General features: G+C 38.3%; 1 protein-coding gene across 6 annotated transcripts in view; it reads right to left on the reverse strand.

Moving 5' to 3' along the window:
- The window catches only part of LOC131223374 (coatomer subunit beta'-1), a 35613-nt gene extending 24500 nt beyond the window's left edge, over positions 1-11113 (reverse strand). For 3 of the 6 annotated variants that reach the window (XR_009160403.1, XR_009160402.1, XR_009160404.1), the window contains exons 1-6: positions 10915-11111; positions 10677-10697; positions 10514-10575; positions 9958-10012; positions 495-531; positions 86-411 (exon numbers count right to left, since the gene is read on the reverse strand). Coding sequence is in view for 2 of the 6 variants with exons in the window: in XM_058218782.1 (XP_058074765.1) it covers positions 86-411; positions 495-531; positions 9958-10012; positions 10514-10575; positions 10677-10697; positions 10915-10917 (504 nt within the window). In the remaining 4 variants the exon portion in view is untranslated. Of the gene's footprint in view, positions 1-85; positions 412-494; positions 532-9957; positions 10013-10513; positions 10576-10676; positions 10698-10914 lie in introns of all 6 variants that reach the window. The other 3 variants (XR_009160405.1, XM_058218782.1, XM_058218783.1) reach the window with 2 other exon arrangements.
- Positions 11114-18325: the final 7212 nt, after the last annotated feature.

Below are 18325 nucleotides of genomic sequence, written 5' to 3' on the forward strand. Positions count from 1 at the left end.
GAATAGCAAGTAGAAAAAAGTATACATACAATGGATAATGAAATGAAATTCATGACCAAATATTCTCAAACAATTTCAGCTGCACCTTTATTGTGCGGTCAAGGGAGGCACTTGCAAAAGTGTTGGTGTCTTTCGGATTAAAGGTGACTTGCATCACATAGTGTGAGTGTCCTTCGAAAATTTGAGTACACATCCAGCCCTTCTCCCAATCCCAGAGCTTTATAAGCATGTCATCAGATGATGACAGCACATACGGAAGGGTTGGATGGACAGCCACACACCTGATGTAGTCTGTGTGTGCTTCAAACACTTTGACCTTATCCATTTTATTATAATTGTAAACACGGATAAACATATCATCTGCTCCAGCCACAATCCACTGTTTGCGTGCTATGAACTTCGCTGATCGTACTGCATATTTAAGACAAAAAACTTTGGTGTGAGTTATCAACCTTCAATAGAACATAAATTGACTGTGTGAAAGAGTATAATACCTGGTAATTCCGTGACCTCAAATGACTTTGCTGTAGTCTGGAGTAAAATCAACAAATTTTCAATTAACAATGTATTCAATAAATGTATCAAGAAGAAGGTAAAATTTTCCTTTTCTTTTATCAGATGGAGATAGATGTTCAATTACAAAGAGAGTGAACAAAAAGTCCTGGGTGGTAGCATTATGAAACCTGAAACAGGATCTAAGCATATTTCAGATTTTAAAACACATGCACATACTTGGAAAAGTATGATAAAGATTAATTAGGATGGTCATGAGTCATGACTTTATTGAAGGGCTCAAAATACAACAGGCAAATGACTGTGCATGGCAACTCATATCACGTAAGACTTTCTAGGATGGTCCTGAACTGTATGGTGTGGATGAGTTGGGCAAGTCAGGTGGAAGAAGAGCATTGAACTTGGGTCTAGCTAACCTGGAGGCAGACAATCCAGAGGGGGACAGTTAGAACAAAGGGCTCGAAGAAATGTTTTAAGGATACAATTGGCTGTGTTGGGAAACTGGCTGGGTTATCACTCGAGAACAAAGAAGAAGATATTCAGGCTCTTTTCAAATTTCTAGAAGAACATGAAAAGATGAAGCACATGAATGATATCTCAGCTCCCGCATCAAGAAAACCGGCTTGTTTCTTTGAATTTCTAATAGTGAGAAACCATTCCAAAGCCTAACCAATTATCACATTACATCAAGGAAGCCCAATCATCTAGGGGAGCATCCCTCTCACAAAGATTGAGCCCAATTGCCGAAATGTCTAATGGATACACACTTGCATTGAGAGCAAAGGAGATAATCAATTGGGGGCTTGGGAGACAATTTGGTGTTCAACAATAGGGTAGCAAGCTAATTTCCCAAATAAGGGGACCAAGGGCATCCCATGGAGGAAAGGCAGGCTAATGTCCAACAAAGAATCTAAAACCCAACCCCAAGGGGCAATTGCTATGGCAAAGGATTTGTGGGGTACATATCGCCAACATCTTTGAGGGAATTGGGTGACTTAACAAGATATTGAAAATTATACCTTCAAACTACAATTCAAAGTTTGTGGGGTATTTCTAGTGCACTTTATAGATGCATCTATGAACTAAGCTTCATTTGTCTAGTGCATATCATCCGTAGATAGACAGACAAACCGAGGTAGTCAACAGGAGCATTGGAAACCTTTTGAGGAGTATTGTAAGCAACAATGAATTTTAGTGGAAACTTCTCTGCCCCAAGCTGGGTTTGCCCACAACAGGTTAGTAAATCATACCCGCAGGAAAAATCCCCATCTAAAAACATTAATGGAAGAGGTTGACATCATCTACTTAATTTAGTGCCCTCTCTGATACAAGAGTGAGTGAGTGACAATGCCGATGCTTTCACCGAATACATTTGAGACTTGCGAGCTCAAATTAAAAGAAAGATTGAAGAGAGTAACGCCATGTATAAACTCATTGTGACATGGTGTGCCACAACGGTCGTTACGGGGCCGTATAGACCGTTACACGTTACGAGGTCGTAAAAGTCATAACAGTTTACTCGTAAAGGCCGTTACAACCCCCATAACAGCCCGTTACACCACTTGTAAAGGCCGTGACAGTCCATAATAGGGTTGATATAGGTTTTTTAGGTTTTGTTTTTCAATTTTAAAAAAAAAGAAAAAAAAAGAGAGACCATAATGCCCATTACAGTCCATATCATAAAGATAACGGTGGTGGCCATTACAATCACCGTTACCATTATGGAATACCTTGGTTGTGAATGGACATCATTGAGAGAAGATATAGAATAGAGGTGACTTGGTATTATCTATCTTCACAAAGAAAGGTTCTTCACGGGAACTTATAACCAACTCAAGTCTAAGAAATAGGGAAATGATGAGTAAAGTGGAATCGGGTGACAAATGAGATTGAGTTGTCAAAAGACTTGGACATCTTGCCAACTTTCAATGTGGATGATTTGTTAAAGTACCATAGGTAGGTGGCCTCACATGTAAAACAAAGTTATTACTCATGTAGGCAAATAGCTCTTGAAGAAAAATGAGGAAGAAGTTGAACAAGTGTTGTGCATGAAAAATATTGATGCCCTGCAAGGCCAATCTAAGAAGTTGGTGAGATGGAAGAATAAGCCCCATTCTAAATGCATGTGGATCATAGGCGACAAATTAGAAGAGTTGGATCTGAACATCTACCGGTATAAAGTGTCAAGCTCATTGAAATCAAGTATTTCCAAACAGGAGGGGATAACGTGGCCCAAGGTCCTGGTGCAACCCGGTTGTTGAGTCAATGAGATCTCGATATGCAAATTGCAAAGAAAAAAAAAAAACTCACAAGAACAATGGAGTAGATAGGGAGAACATTTATTGACATCAGCCTTTTCTTTTACAAAAACTTAAAGAAGAACCACACTTAGAAAAATATTCGAATGCTATCTCCTACACCACTACCCTCCTTTTATAGTTCCTAGAGGAATCCTTAATTGAAATCTCTACAACTAAGAGAATCAATTACAATTTATTACAAACTAATCTAATCTTTCTTCATATGACAAAAGCCTAATGAAAAGCAAACATGGAAAGCAATCAAATCTCTAAATCCAGTCTATATCTTCAATCGTATCAAGTACACCCTCATCACATCTTTAAAGCAACCCCTCATATCTCCTAAAAATAGTAAATAATAATTTCTGAATCTGTAAATAATCAGCCGAAAAATCAGCACATGTTGGGCTCTATGGTGGGCTATGGTTTTGTCTTGCCGGGTCCTGTAGTCAAGGTATCCCAAATCGGTTAGGGGGCGTTTGGCGCATGGTATTAGATGGGATTAGGCGGGATGGAATTCCATTTGGTCCCGTGCCAATTCCACTCAATGTTTGGGAAGAATGGAAAAGCTTGGAATTAGATTAGATGGAATTGCATTGGGTCCCGTGCTAATTCCACTCAATGTTAGCAAGTTGTGTAGGTCCCACCATGATGTGAGGGCTATATCCACACCGCCCACCCATTTTTTGAGATCATTTTAGAGCATGGGCCAAAAAATCAGGTAGATCTAAAGTTCAAGTGGACCCCACCATAAAAAGCAGCGGGGATTGAATACCTACCATTGAAAACTTCTTTGGGCCACATAAGTTTTGGATCTGCCTCATTTTTAGGCCCATGCTATAAAATGAGGTTATAAAACAGATGAACAGTTTGGATATCACACATATGTGTTATTCTCAATAGTTTCAAATGATGGTGGGTATATCCATTCAATGTACCACCGTATTACAAACATAGCATGGAATTAAGCTTATCCCATGGTAACAGGGGATAATCCCTGCCATATATAATAATTACATTTTTTAAAATCCCATCCCACCTAATCGTTCCCAATACCATGCGCCAAACACCCCCTTACGTAACAGCCATTACAAAAAAAACCAGGCTGTAATGGCCGCATAACGGTCAAGTGACAGGTTTTAAAAAAAAACAAAAGAAGAAGAAGAAGAAGGCTACAACGGCTATTACAGCCCCTATCATAAGGGTAACAGTGGTGGCCGTTATGGCCACCGTTACAGTTATGGGACACCTTGCTTGTAGTGGGCCTAGATGGGCTGGGTTGGGCACTACAGTGGGCCGTGGACTTGCATCAGGTCCACAAAAGGGACCAACATGTCTTGATTGATTGGTTTTTGCTGTTAATTTTCAAGGCCAAATGTAGGGTCTCACATCACTATTTTTAGAGGATTCTAGTTGATGATTTTGTTCATTCTCTAAAGATCTTGGGGATTGATTCTTTAGATTCACATAAATTATTTTTATGCCATTACATTTTTTGCAAAATTTTTGCATCCTCAGTTGTTTCTACTTAGTATCCTATTTTGGATAGGGTTTGATTAATTTGGAATCCATCTAATAGTCGTGAAATCATTAATTATTTAATAAAGATTCTAGAAAATATTTTAGCATCCAATAAATGGGTTGGTTGTTCTAGACTTCTAAGAGATGGAGGCATTAAAGTTTTTTGAGTTCTGTCAAGTTGTTATTTAAGTACCATGCAAATAGGCATTATGCTACTTAAAATTTGAATATCCTTGTGCCGTGTGTTTCCTTCGCCTTTTTTAGCGATCAATGTATCAAATTCTCATTTATTTGATAAACAAAACATGACTAATAAATAAACAAAATACAACCAATAAAATAAATGATTCACATAAAATATTGAAGTACAATATGTACAAAACTATAGACATTTTTAAAATTTACTCTTAATTTTCCATATTTTAGATAAATGGAGAAGCAAATTGGGAGGGAGCTTATGTCGTATCCTTCAAGAGGCCTAGATACCTTGCCTCGTGCCTTTACCTTTTGACCACATCCCCCTCCTTCAAAAGCTCTCTTTGGTCATCGGTGCACATGCCTACGCATCTTGATCGTACCTCTGTTATTGTATTTTTCTTTTTCGATCAATAATTCGCCATTTTGTCACTTACTAGGACTACTCCTGGGCTAATTAGAATGATTCCTTCCTAGTCTGATGAGGACATCGGAGGACCTACTCAGATGTACCAGACATGGAGACAATCACCCACATTAGCATAACTTTCTTTATAGATTGGAGACGAGTTCCAGATGAGGCCCGCTGAGCCATTTTGAAGACCCCACATGCATTGGATGTGGATCAGGAAGACCCCACTTTGGGATGAAGCATGTGGGCTGTTTAAGAGACTATTTTAGTCATAGAATTTCTATTTCGTGTTGATCCGACCATTAGATCTTATCGATCATGCCATCGGGCCACCAAATCTTTTTAATCTGTGCCCCTTAGACTCTGATCTTGCTTTTTTTATATATATATTTTTTATTTTTAAGATTTATTTGATGGTTGGGATTGATAATAAATGTTTTAGTTTTCTTATTTTGGATGATTGATCACTTTACTTAAGTGAGTGGCATAGTTGTAATTATGTTGAATTTTAATTCCGAATTTTTTAATTATAAAACCACAAGGGGGTGGAGTTCCAACCCTAGTGGAGATTTGAGAAGAAAAAAATAAAAGAAGAAGAGAGAAGCTCTCTTGTGTGGAGGAATTTTCCTCATTATTTTCTAGGGTTCCATTCCAATTAAATTATGGAAGGGTAGAAGCTTGTCTGGTGGTGGATTCCCTAAGGTGCATCCTTCCTCTTTCTCTTCTTCAAAAGGTATTCTTCTTCTTCTTCTCTTACTCTTTTCCCTTCCATTACAACATTCTAAACCCTAGATATTTAATTTCCTATTTTTCCCAATTTCTAAAAACCCTAATTCCAAAACCCCCCAATTCCCATGAATCTTGATTTTCCAAATTTCAGATTTTCACATTCCCAACCCTGATCATAAAACCTATAAATTTGTTCCTTAAGTGTGGAACGTACCTATGCTAAATTGGAAGTTCTATCTTTCATCGAGCCTAATTTTAATTGATTTATGTGTTGTCTTAGCATGCGGGTATGTGATTTAGATTAAATCAGATTTTATTTCCCATTGTTTACTCTTAATTACTTAGTGGGTTAGCATATTTTGTTAACTGAATTACTTTATGGACTCTTTCATAATCTCCACGTTGCATGCTAACATTAAATCATGCGTCCTGCATCATAGTCTTCCCAGACTTCCATTGCAAGTCCTCTCCAAAATGTTCATCCTTTTTTCTTCATCAACATCATCATCACCTAAGGGCCTGTTTGGATACGCGTTTTGGGATGCATTGTATCGTATTAGAAGTTATGATTTGACGTTTACCGTGTTTGGATTGGAGTGAATAGGAGTTGAATCCCATGCGTGCGAATACAAACTCCAGCCAAATTTTTGAACTGATGGTAGAGTATTGTCAGTGGGTTCTGTTGCCGTCAATACTTCGTATTCATTGCGCTGTATTCGGCAGCGGATGAAAGTTTGAAATTTGTACGATTACAAGATATCTGGTACCTATGCAGTGTAAGATCGGGACCGTTCATTTGGTACATTTCAACGTGAAAATCATCTGGGCTAGAAATCAGAAAGTTCCATACGTCAAACAGGCCACCCGACCCAATTAAGATTGTACAATACGCAGACATAATACGTCCTATCCAAACATTGATCTGTATAATGTATTGTATACTATGCCAAACAATACCTCCTATCCAAACATTGATTAGTATCTGATTGATTTGGATGTATTCTGAAAACCGTCCAATGTATACATGAACAGTACCCAAATACAATACAATACAATACAATACTATACGCGAATCCAAACAGGTCATAAGCCATATCTCAATTAATTGGGGTCGGCTAAATGCATGTTTTCTTCATTAACCACCTTGCCCCAACATGGTGTATTTATGACATCCAATCCATCCAACGGGGTTGCCCCATCATGAAAATAGGATGACTCAAAAATCACGTCAATCCAATAATCATGTGGACCACATGATAGAAAACAATGGACAACTACCCAAAAACCTTGAAATTCACATGGTGGCCCACTTGATGGTTGGATCAGTATAATTTTGAGGGCATCCAAATTTCATTATGGGGCAACTATGTTATACTGGTTGTATCCATACATACACCATGGGAGACCTGACACCCCCAACTAGTTGCATGTAGGGGTGTACACGAACTGAGCTAGCTTGGTTAGCTCGCTCGACTCAACTCGAAAAAGCTCAATTCGACTCGGTTTGAAGCTAAGTTCGAGCCGAGTCGAGTTGATTTTTTTAGCTTGAAAATGAGTTCGAGCTGAGTTTCAGCTGGCCCCAGCTCAACTTGACTCGGATCGAACCTAACTCGAATCGAACTAGATATTGATGTTGCTCACCAAGTGTTTGATGAAATGACTCAACGAAGTGTGGCTAGTGGCAAGGAAGGTATGTATATGAAACAAATACCCTTTTTTTCTCTTGATTTTTATATTGCTTAGAAGGTGTTTGATAAAATACCTGTAAAACCACTGCTGTTGTTATACATACAGTGAGATTTTGAAGGTGCGGTCCATGTGTTTGTGAAAATGCTGCACAGGCGAACTCAACTCGAACTCGGCTCGAACTGGCCCGAGCTACTGACTGAACCGAGCCGATCTGAGCTGGCCAGTCAGGCTCGAGGACCGAGCCGAGCAAGCCGGGGTCAGCTAGTGGCCAAGATGAGTCGAGCTGAGGCTAGCTCGACTTGGTTCGACTCAATGCACACCCCTAGTGGCATGTAAGATCTTGCCATAACTTTTTTTTTTTTTTTTTCTTTCTTTTAAAAGAGTCTTATTTTGAGGATTTACCAAGTCTTTAGATTTTTAGGAATTTCAATTTGCCCCAAATCCCTCACCCAACCCCTAACGGAATTTGTTCTCTCTCTCTCTCTCTATATATATATTATATATATATATATATATATGGTTGTTTGGCAACTCACATCATCTCCACGAAAAATTTATCACGATATACATTAATAAATACCTGCGATCAATGGCCTTTCTCTTACTGCCACACATGCGCAAAGTTGGTTGGGATAGCCTAACGGTGGTCCCCACATATTTAAGATAATCTAATGATGGGCCCCAAATGGAAGTGCAAATGGCTGGGATAAACACAATGATGGGCCTACATGGAAATAGACATAGCTAAGATCAACTAACAATGGGCTCCACAACATCAAAATGAACCAACAATGGACCCCAAATACACATGGCTATGATTGACTGGTGACAACCCCACATGATTAAGATCATTTGCCATGGGTCCACATAGAAATACACATGGTTAGGGTTGACTTGTGATTGGTCTAAACGACTAAGATCATTTAATGATGGACTCACGAGAGAATACACACAGTTCTGATCAACTAGCTATAGGCCCCGCATTGTTAAGATCATCAAACGATGGGCCCAACATGGGAATATACATGGTTATGATTGACTAATGATGGGCCTCATGTGGCTAAGTTCATCTAATGATGGGCCAACATGGAAATACACATGCGTATGATTGACTAACAAAGATAACCACATGGTTAAGATCATCTAATGAGGGCCCAACATAGAAATATGCATGGTTGTGTTTGACTGGTAATGGATCAAATATGATTAAGATCACCAACTGTGGGTGTTTAGGATTGACTACTGATGGGCCCTTAGTTTGGTTTTAAAGTTCTTCAAGCGGTTATGAATACGGGTAATGCAGGACACTCAACCACTTGCTCTAAAAGTTCTAACTGATAGAGCATGGTGAATTAATCCCTTTATCTCATAGCCCAGGCCCCACATCCCGTGGATTAGGACCTCGGCTAAACCCCCTTCGTAGGCCTTACATCACATGGGTACCGCCTCACACGAGCCGCCCACCCCGAGTGTGCCCATGCATCCCACAGGCTACCCCACTCGAGCCCAATGTGAAAATGCCCCTGCATTAATCACCCCCGGTGAGGAGTTTCTCTGATACCAATTTAATGCAGGACAATCAACCACTTGCTCTAAAAGTTTGAACTGATAGAGCATGGCGAATTAATCCCTTTATCTCATAGCCCAGGCCCCACATCCCGTAGGATAGGACCTCGGCTGAACCCCCCTCATGGGCCCCACATCACATGGGTACCGCCTCACATGAGTCACCTGCTTCACACGGGTGGGGCCCGCCTCACACGAGTTGCCCACCTCGAGTGTACCCCTACATCCCACAGGCCACCCCACACGAGCCCAGTGTGAAAATGCCCCTGCATTAACGGGTCTTTGAAGAGATGAATTTTGGACAAGTTTTCTAATCATTATTGATTAATTTGGAGTTTTCTCCTAGTTTTGTTACATTATTGAAATTTCAGCCCTTATATTATAGTGTCCACTCCTACTAGTGTGCTTGTTTGTGGAGTTGTGAATCCATTTAAAGGTGCATGCCTTGTTTCCATGCACAACGTGTATACACCCATGTCATATCCTTAACTAGGAATGAAAGATCAAAACGCAAGTAAGAGCCAGCGAAACTTGCTATGGTACTTGTTTGTGAGTTTAAAAGGGCTTAAGGTATAATTAGATTTTTCATGTCTTTCAAGAGTACCAACTATCGGGTTGAGTTTTTGGAGTAATCAACTCTGTTTTATTATTTAAAAAGGAGGTTCATCTTGATCAAGTTGAGTCAACTTGCTAAGGTTTTCCAAAACCGCAATGAGACCCTGGAAACATAATAAGCGATTAAAATATCCCCAAGGTCAAGAATTTGTCTGAAGACATTGTGGACCACCATCAAATCCAAACCAAAGGATTTACTTTCTTTAGACCCCATACTGATACAAAGTTCAATAGACAAATAAAAGCCAATACATAGCAGGTCGTGTAAAACAGAAAAATCCCGCTGCTTGCACAAAACTCAAAAGACTAACAAATGTATCTTATATCATCATCCTATACTATCACTAACTAAAACAACAGAACAGCCCAAGAAGAAAATAAAATGAAGAAGAACGACATTCAACAATAATTACTTACCTGGGACTGATAGTTCCAGATGCAGACACTTCCAGAATAAAGACTCACAAGAATCCTACACAAAGAAATTCAATACAAATTATGATTCCCAACAACAAACAATTTCTAGGATAAGAGCCACTTTCTGAAAGCACTAAACAATAATATTTATCATCAAAATTCAACCATAAGTGCTTAATTCTGTCAACTTATTTTTTTTTAATCGTCAAAATGTTTTCCTTCTCAATTGAGAAACAAAACTAACGAAACAAAGGAAATGGTGAAGTATCCAGATCTTGAATCAATTTACTAATTATTGAGAGAGAGAGAGAGAGAGAGAGAGAGAGAGAGAGAGAGAGAGAGAGAGAGAGAGAGAGAGAGAGAGAGAGAGTTTCAAGAAAGAAAAGGAAAAAAAAAGAAGGAAAATTCCCATAATGCAGATACTTTATGGTGCATTGGTAGCACCAAATATCATGAAATTTCATTATTAAACAATCTAATTTGGTGCAAAATATCATGATATTTGGTGCAACCAAACACCTGCTAGAGATATCTTTTTTAATATAATTAAAATTACCATGGTTCTGTTGGATGCAGATCCACAGATTTCACTCGTTCTGATCTTTGCGCAAGTTTCCTCTGATCCAGAAATCATCAATATCAGATTAAACATGAAATTAACAATAATAGTATACGTAATTGATAAATATAAGAAGTTTTAAAGGATTGAAGAGAAGTACCTTGATTTCGAGCCTGAGAGGCTGCCATTGCCACCGTGAAGAAGCAAAAAATTGCAAAGAAAAATGCAAATAATCAATCAGTTCTTGCATAAACAACAGATCTCGAGAAATTTCAAACTACGAACTAAAAAAAATCACGATTTCGAGAGGAATTTCAAATTTAAGCGGATTTGTGCTAGATCTGAAGTACTTTGAGCGAGAAAACGAGGAAGAGAGCGAAAAAGACGATGAAAGTTACCATTTTTGCTGCTGGAAACGCGAGAAGAGTCTGAGATCGATTAAGTGGGGATTAGAATGGAAATCGGGGATTGGAAAAGCCTTAGAAATAGAGGGATGGAGAGATCGGGAATGGAGAGAGGAGAGAGGAGAGAGGAGAGAGGATCTGGAGATTCTTCGCTGGAAATTCTCTCGCAACAGAGAGAAGATTTTCGAGCAAAATGGCCTGGTTTTGTAAGAGCGAGGCCATATTACGATAATGCCCTCAGTTGAGTTCGATGCAAGCATGCGATGTTTACATAATCGTCTAGGTTTTTTGGGTATTTTACGGGATTGCCACTGGCTGCGGGAAAATGGCCAAGGACAAGAGAGTGCCAGGGCTGTACACGAACCGAGTTAGCTCGTCGACTCGACTCCAAAAAGCGCGATTCGACTTGGTTCGAAACTGGGTTCAAGCTGATTTTTTTAGCTCGAAAAAATTTCGAACCGAGTTCAAGCTCAACTCGGCCTAGATCGAACCCCAACTCGAATCAAACCAGTTCGGTGACTCGATTACTTCAATATTGATGTTGCTTACCAAGTGTTTGATGAAATGGCTCAACGAAGTGTCAGTAGGTGACAAGAAAGGTATGTATATGAAATAAATACCATTTTTTTTTCTTGATTTTGATGTTACCTACAAGTTGTTTGATGAAATACCTATAAATAATTGTTGCTTTACATACAATGAGAAATTGAAAATGCACTTCATGTGTTTGTGAAAATGCTGCACAAGCTCGAGTTGGTTCGAGTTGCTGACTGAACTAAGCTGAGCTAGCCAGTCATGCTCAAGGACTGAGCTGAACTGAATTCAAGCTGCGGTCAGCTAGTGGCCGAGCTGAGTTGAGCTGTGCCAAGCTTGACTTGGTTTGACTCGTGTACACCTCTAACTAGAGACAATCTCATACCGGCGCTTAATTAATCTAGTCTTTATGTGGGGCCCACCTTGAGGTATTTTTTGTATATCCACGCTGTCCATCCATTTTTCCTAATCATTTTCGATACTGGGCCAAAAAATGAGACAAATTAAAATCTCTAGTAGACCACACCATAAGAAACAGTGATCATTGACACCCACCATTACAAACTTACTAACTCTTTTGTGATATTTATTTGCCATCCAGCATGTTGATAAAGTTACATGGACTGAATGAAGGGAAGTCACAAATATCAGTTTGATCCAAAACTTTTGTAGCATACAAAAGTTTTTAATTGTCAATTACCAACGTTGCATGTGGCGTGGTCCACCAGATATTTGGATCTACTTCAATTTTGGGCCATGCCCTAAATTGAGGATTGTGCACGCGTAAGAACGATTTTATCTGTTTTTATTGTACCAAGTAAACTCTATTAGGCCCATCGTGAGTATATATAGTTTATCCATGCCATCCATTCTACTAGCTCATTTCATTGGTTGATCTCAAAATTGAAGCATATCCAAAGCCCAAGTAAACCATAATAATGATTTCCATAGTTGAAATCCAAGGCATAGAATGATGTTTATTTGTTATTCAACCTGTTCATAAGATCACACAAACATAAATGAAGGCACAAACATAAATGAAGGGAAATCACAACTATCAACTTAATCTAAAACTTACGTGGCCCCAAGGAATTTGCAATAGTAGACGTTGAATTTACTCTGTTTCATGCAGTATGGTCCACTTGAGCTTTGGATATACTTCATTTTCAAGTTCAAGCCTTAAAATTATCTAGTGAAATGGATGGACAAAGTGGATAAAATACTTAAATCACAATAGGCCCCATAGAGTTTACTAAGTATGCTTAGCCTACTGAGTAACCAATCGGCTTTCCAAAATGAGCTAGAAAAATGGATGGATGGTGTGTTATAGAATAAACGCATCAAGGTGGGGCCTATTGAAAAGACCGGATGGAATCCGTGCCCATTCATAAACTCCCCTAGTGAGTAATTAAAATTTTAAAAGTAAAAATAATAATACTAATTTCAGACCTTGGTTAATGACTTGGTCTAACTTGTTCCGGTCGAGTTAAGTCTTCACTTTGGTTGTGGAGCTAGATTGGGTGGGATCTAAGTGTTATATCATAGTGTCAATAAGCCTAATTTTATTTTTTATTTTTTAAGGAAGAATTCTCCTGCATTGCAATCCAAAAGACAACATATACAACTCCTGACACACCGTGGCTTCCCCTGGAGAAAAAGGACCAGGCTAAGCCTATCATAAAAGCAAGGAAAAGAGAAAAAAAAAAAAGAGAGGAGAAAACTACACTACGGCTATGCAAAAAACTAAACAGACAGACGCCGCGGCCTGAATACTAGGAGTCACTGTCTGAGACAAGCCTAATAGCACCCAGGCCCACCTTATCTAGGAATAGCAGACCTCGAATATGGAAAGGAAGATTCAAGAAATTACGAACCAGAGAATATAATTGACACTCATTGTCCATACGGGCCATACCATCAGCCGGCGTGTTACCTTCTCTGAAAATATGGACAAACTCCACCTGACGATTAAGCTTGAGCCTCTCGATTTTAGACATCCAGTGTGCCCGTCAATAAGCCCAATTACACCAAAGAAACCTTTATCCATTGAGCCTATCATCCAGCAGTATCTATTATTTCATTTACTTGATATGTTGAATAAAATAGACAAAGTCAGGCTAAGAGCCTTAAAATATGTTCGCCCAGGTATGATAGGTTCTTTACATCAGCAACCTTAGCTAAGGAAGGAAGTGTGCTGCAAAGATGTATCCCATGATTTAAATTTGAGGCCGAGTTTTCTCCCACTCGGGGAGGATGAAGAGAACATTTGGGTCATCCAAATCAGTTGAATTGACTGATGGGATGAAAAGAAGATAAGCTCCTGTTTAGATCAATCATGATAGTCAATATATATAACTATCCCGATCAACTTGGGGACCACATTTATTTATTAGATCATGGTGGGTCATGTATGTTTGTACCAGACCATGAAATCTAGGTGGTTCGATCAACAAGACCATGTCATGAAGAGAACACAGCTAGTGCATGAGCAATGTGTAAGAACTCTATAAGGTGGGCCTTATTGATCAATGGTCTGAATTGTCCTAAGGGTTGGATAATGTGATCGGGTGCACTAGCGGGCCCGCCAAGTTGAGATACATTCAAAAATTCATGTAAGGGGCGGAGTGTTGCAACTGTGATACGCACACAGTGTTTTAGAGGAACTAGAATTACCAATTCGTATGGAGCCTTGGGAAGAGGAGTTTTGATGGGTTTCAAACTCCTTACCCCTCTAACCTATATTACCAGGGCTGGGTCCTCAATCCAACACCATCGACAAAAGCTTGAGCCCCATCATATCTTCTCTAAAGGGTGTTAGGAAAGGAAGACCTCAGCATCCCTATCTACAGCAATGACATTACAACAAGGTAAGCCATTCACTTCTTCAGATCTCCATATCCAATGCACAAAAGATCTTTTGGCTATTCCGCATCAAAATCTTACGCAATGCACGAATAGTGAACTTATCCATGGATCTCTCTAGTTTTACATCAGTTGTTTACTATCTATGTTCTGTTGTAGAGCTTTCATTGAGAAGAAGAACATGTCATTCACGATCATGATAAGCAAGCCTCACAAGGTGATGGAGAAGCTTCAAAGTGATGCAAGATAATTAATTACTTGCTCTAAAAGCTTAAATTGATAGAGCATGATGAATTGATTCTTTTATCTCGTATCTTAGGTCCCATATCTCATAGGTTAGGACATCGGCCAAATCCCTTATGGGCCCTACATCATATGGGTGTTGCCTCATACAAGCCACCCGCCTCACATGAGCCGCTCACCTCGAGTGTGCCCCTACATCTCACGAGCAAGCCCACTCGAGCCCGATGTGAAAATACCCATGTATTACGAAGTTTTCAGAAAACATATTGACTAATGAATACTTTTTCGGTCACGATTTCTTCTAATTTTCATTATGGGAATATTTGTTTTTTAAATTACCTCAGTAAATGAAATAAAAGGGACAATGACTATAATTTGCTTTACTTGTTTGGTGATGTTAACTACATTTAACGACAATAATAACATGCTTTCATTATTTATCTTAGCTATGAAATATTCTACTGATTGAGATTTTATAATGTAAAATTATAATGATTATAAAGTCATTTACCTACCTATCTTATTATATGCATTTAACTTTCGATTTATATGTCATGATACTTGTTTAAACAAATATTGAAAAATAATAATGATAGCCATTTATATTATTTTACCATAGAATTCAATAAAAAAAAAAACAAATAACCCCCAAGTATTTTGTGACATACTTTATATGATTTCATTTAATCCATATGACCACTTGTCAAGATCCGGTTTGATTGAGAGATTTTGTAGACTCTACATGGTGCGCGGGCTATCCAAAGTCAGAGAAAAACCAAAATCACAACAGCTGTTACAACTGCTTTCTAAAAGTTTTGATGGCTCTATATACACGTGTACCCTTTCTAAGACATAGAAATAGAATTTTCATGGCCCATTGGACACCTTGCTAGGATGTGAAAATTATTTTTCCATGCCAATCAACTTGTCTCAGATGGCATACGGATCTCTTCAAGTTCTCCTGAATACGAGTTCTGAAGGGCAACCACATCCAAAAATTCAAACGTGCATGCCTCTCTCATCTTCTCTTTGGTTGCAGTCGATTGGAGGTGTCTCTAATCTACATGTCAAGCTCTGAGAACAGGAGTGGATCCCATATTAAGCTAAAGAACTTCATAAATTAGGAAAGACTAAATGTGCAACAATTTTTTATTTTTTATTTCTCATCTCTCATGTCTTTTATTTTCTATTGGTTTAAGTTATCTTGGGATAATAGTCTTAAATATGTGCTTTTTATTGGCTAACGAGTTTGGAATTTCTCTATTGGTTGAAATAATGTAAGAAGTTATTTAGGATATGAAAACTCCTGAGCATTAGACTTATCTATTGAGGCACTAGCTTTGGGTTTATAAATTCCACATAGTTTATAAATAGAAAGCCTCACCAATGAAGCCATTAGCTTTGGATTTTTGTATAAAAATATTTTTATTTCTTCTTTTTCTATTCCATATGAAAGAGAGAGAAGAGTAAGGAGAACTGGACCCTTGGTTATCTGTGAGTCCCACCATAAGGCTGATCCAAACCATTGGAATTGATGAAATTTCATTGGATCGTGCAACAAAATATGACTGTTTTTGAATTCAAAATTGAAATCTTAAACCTACGATTTCTGAAATACAATTATGTACACTTTCTAGAATAAAAAAATTAACTTGGGAATGTTAGATTATACGTGGAATTTGATAATGTTTAATGATCTAATGTCGATGATGACCCTCAAATCTAGGAGGTGTGTCCTTGATTTATCTCAGAAATGGAGAGATTTAAGTAGTGTAAGGAATTTTCTTTGGTAGGTGCCCATAAATCCCACAACAATACACAAGGATAGACCACATAAAGATGGATAAGATGCGGAACAGGGTGAAAACTCATTCATTTGCTCTCTTTACACACTTTTCTCTCATTTCTCTAATTCACAAACCTAAAATAAAATGGTGTTTAGGGCTTCTTATACTAACTCTTTTGTGATATGATAAATAAATAAGGAGGAATTTGGAGTTTAAGAGAATACCGGTACAGTACTCTGTCACCCTACACACAACTTTGTAACCTGTCATGAGGGAAGTGTATTGATCCACTTCATATATGCATATACTCATGATCTAATCCCTCCATTACCATGCCATCCACTAATGATTATATCTCATACCAAAAAAAAAAAAAAAATGAACTATCAGATATGGGCCATCAAGTTATCATCAAGTGCGATCAAAGTAATTTTAACGAGTAAAACAAAATTCAACCGTTAAAGCATTTGAAAAATTGATTAAAACAATTAGAGCGCTGGGTTCAACAAAAAATCACTTGATGAGTCCCTAATTTATCTAGATCAAAATCATATACATGTTCCTAGGCAAATCAATGGATCTCTTGTTGGACTGTGCAAGAATCAATGGCACTTGATGGAAGTATATCCACTTTATTGGCCCTGTATGTACCTCATAGAAAGAGCTAAAACTAACCAATCAAGATCATGACCCTTATACATCCTCAGATCTAAGGATTAATCATCTTTCATGAATCATCAAGTCCTGATCTCACGATCACAATTCAGGTCAATGAGTCCCAAACTATTAACTTGATCTCGATTCACCAATGTAAGTGACAAAAGATCCAAACTTGGATCATTTGTTAATCGTACACTCATACTCTCGTGTAGGATAAGGGTAAGGTATAAACCGATGGTGAAGACTGTCTATCCTGACCCAAGTCAGTTCTCTCATACAAGATGATAATCCATCTCATGAACTGATATCCACAGCTGTGTACTGAGCCATTGATTTTCGACTCCTTGCTCTCTTATTCTAGCTATAAATACGACTCCAAACAGTCAGATCCATACCTGGTCACCAGATCTGCTGTACTACTACTACTTTGGATTAAGTTCATCCTTTTGTCAGATCTTCCCTCCACCACTGCTACTCCAGATTTGGTCCAACATTTACTCGAGAGTACTTTGGCTAACATTTTTGTCCAGATCTGATTGATCACGCCATTCTTTAGCATCTCCAGCATCATCTAACTAGCCTCTACATCTCTCACATTATAATGTTAATGTTGCTATCTTTTTTAAACTCATGTAGTACCGATGCTCCACTGGATCAGCCACCTTTAATTCGTATCTCATCGTTATAAAAACTTAACCCCACTTAGACTCTTGTCCTCTCTTGAGATTCTTGGATATGTATATTATTCCCAAACTTGCAACTTAGGCTAGAAAAAAATAGAGGTGATAGGAGTAGTCATAATTGTTGAAAATGTGAATATGTAAATTTGTAATTATGGAAATATGGATTTAGAAAAAATAGAAAAAGTAAATTAAAGCAAAAATTAAAAATTCGAGCATTGAAGAATTTAAAAAACTTATTTAATTCGAGGCGCGACAAAAGTCACTCGACTTGAAATAGATTTGCAACTCGGGCTAGAAAAGAAAAGAGGCCATGAGAGTAGTACTCACACCCCTCTCTATTCTTCTTTTCTGGTCCTTGCGGGTGTATATCCAGTGTATGCTCCTTAACAATTTCATAGTCTACATGAGTACAAAATTCTATAATCCAAGTGGGCCTATTCCAGTTGATCTTGGTAATCCTTCTATCCACCTATTGTTTCAGCTGCAAGCTCCCTATGTTTGCCGTCAAACATTATCTCCATTGTCATCACCTTAATTTTAGGGTACAATACTCCCAAGATATATAGTACTCTAGTTTTCATTTTTTGTTCATTGTTTCTTTCTTATTAGGCCATTATCATCAGTAGTAAGTATATA

The sequence above is a fragment of the Magnolia sinica genome, chromosome 13, assembly GCF_029962835.1.
Source record: "Magnolia sinica isolate HGM2019 chromosome 13, MsV1, whole genome shotgun sequence".
NCBI classification, from domain to species: Eukaryota; Viridiplantae; Streptophyta; class Magnoliopsida; order Magnoliales; family Magnoliaceae; genus Magnolia; species Magnolia sinica.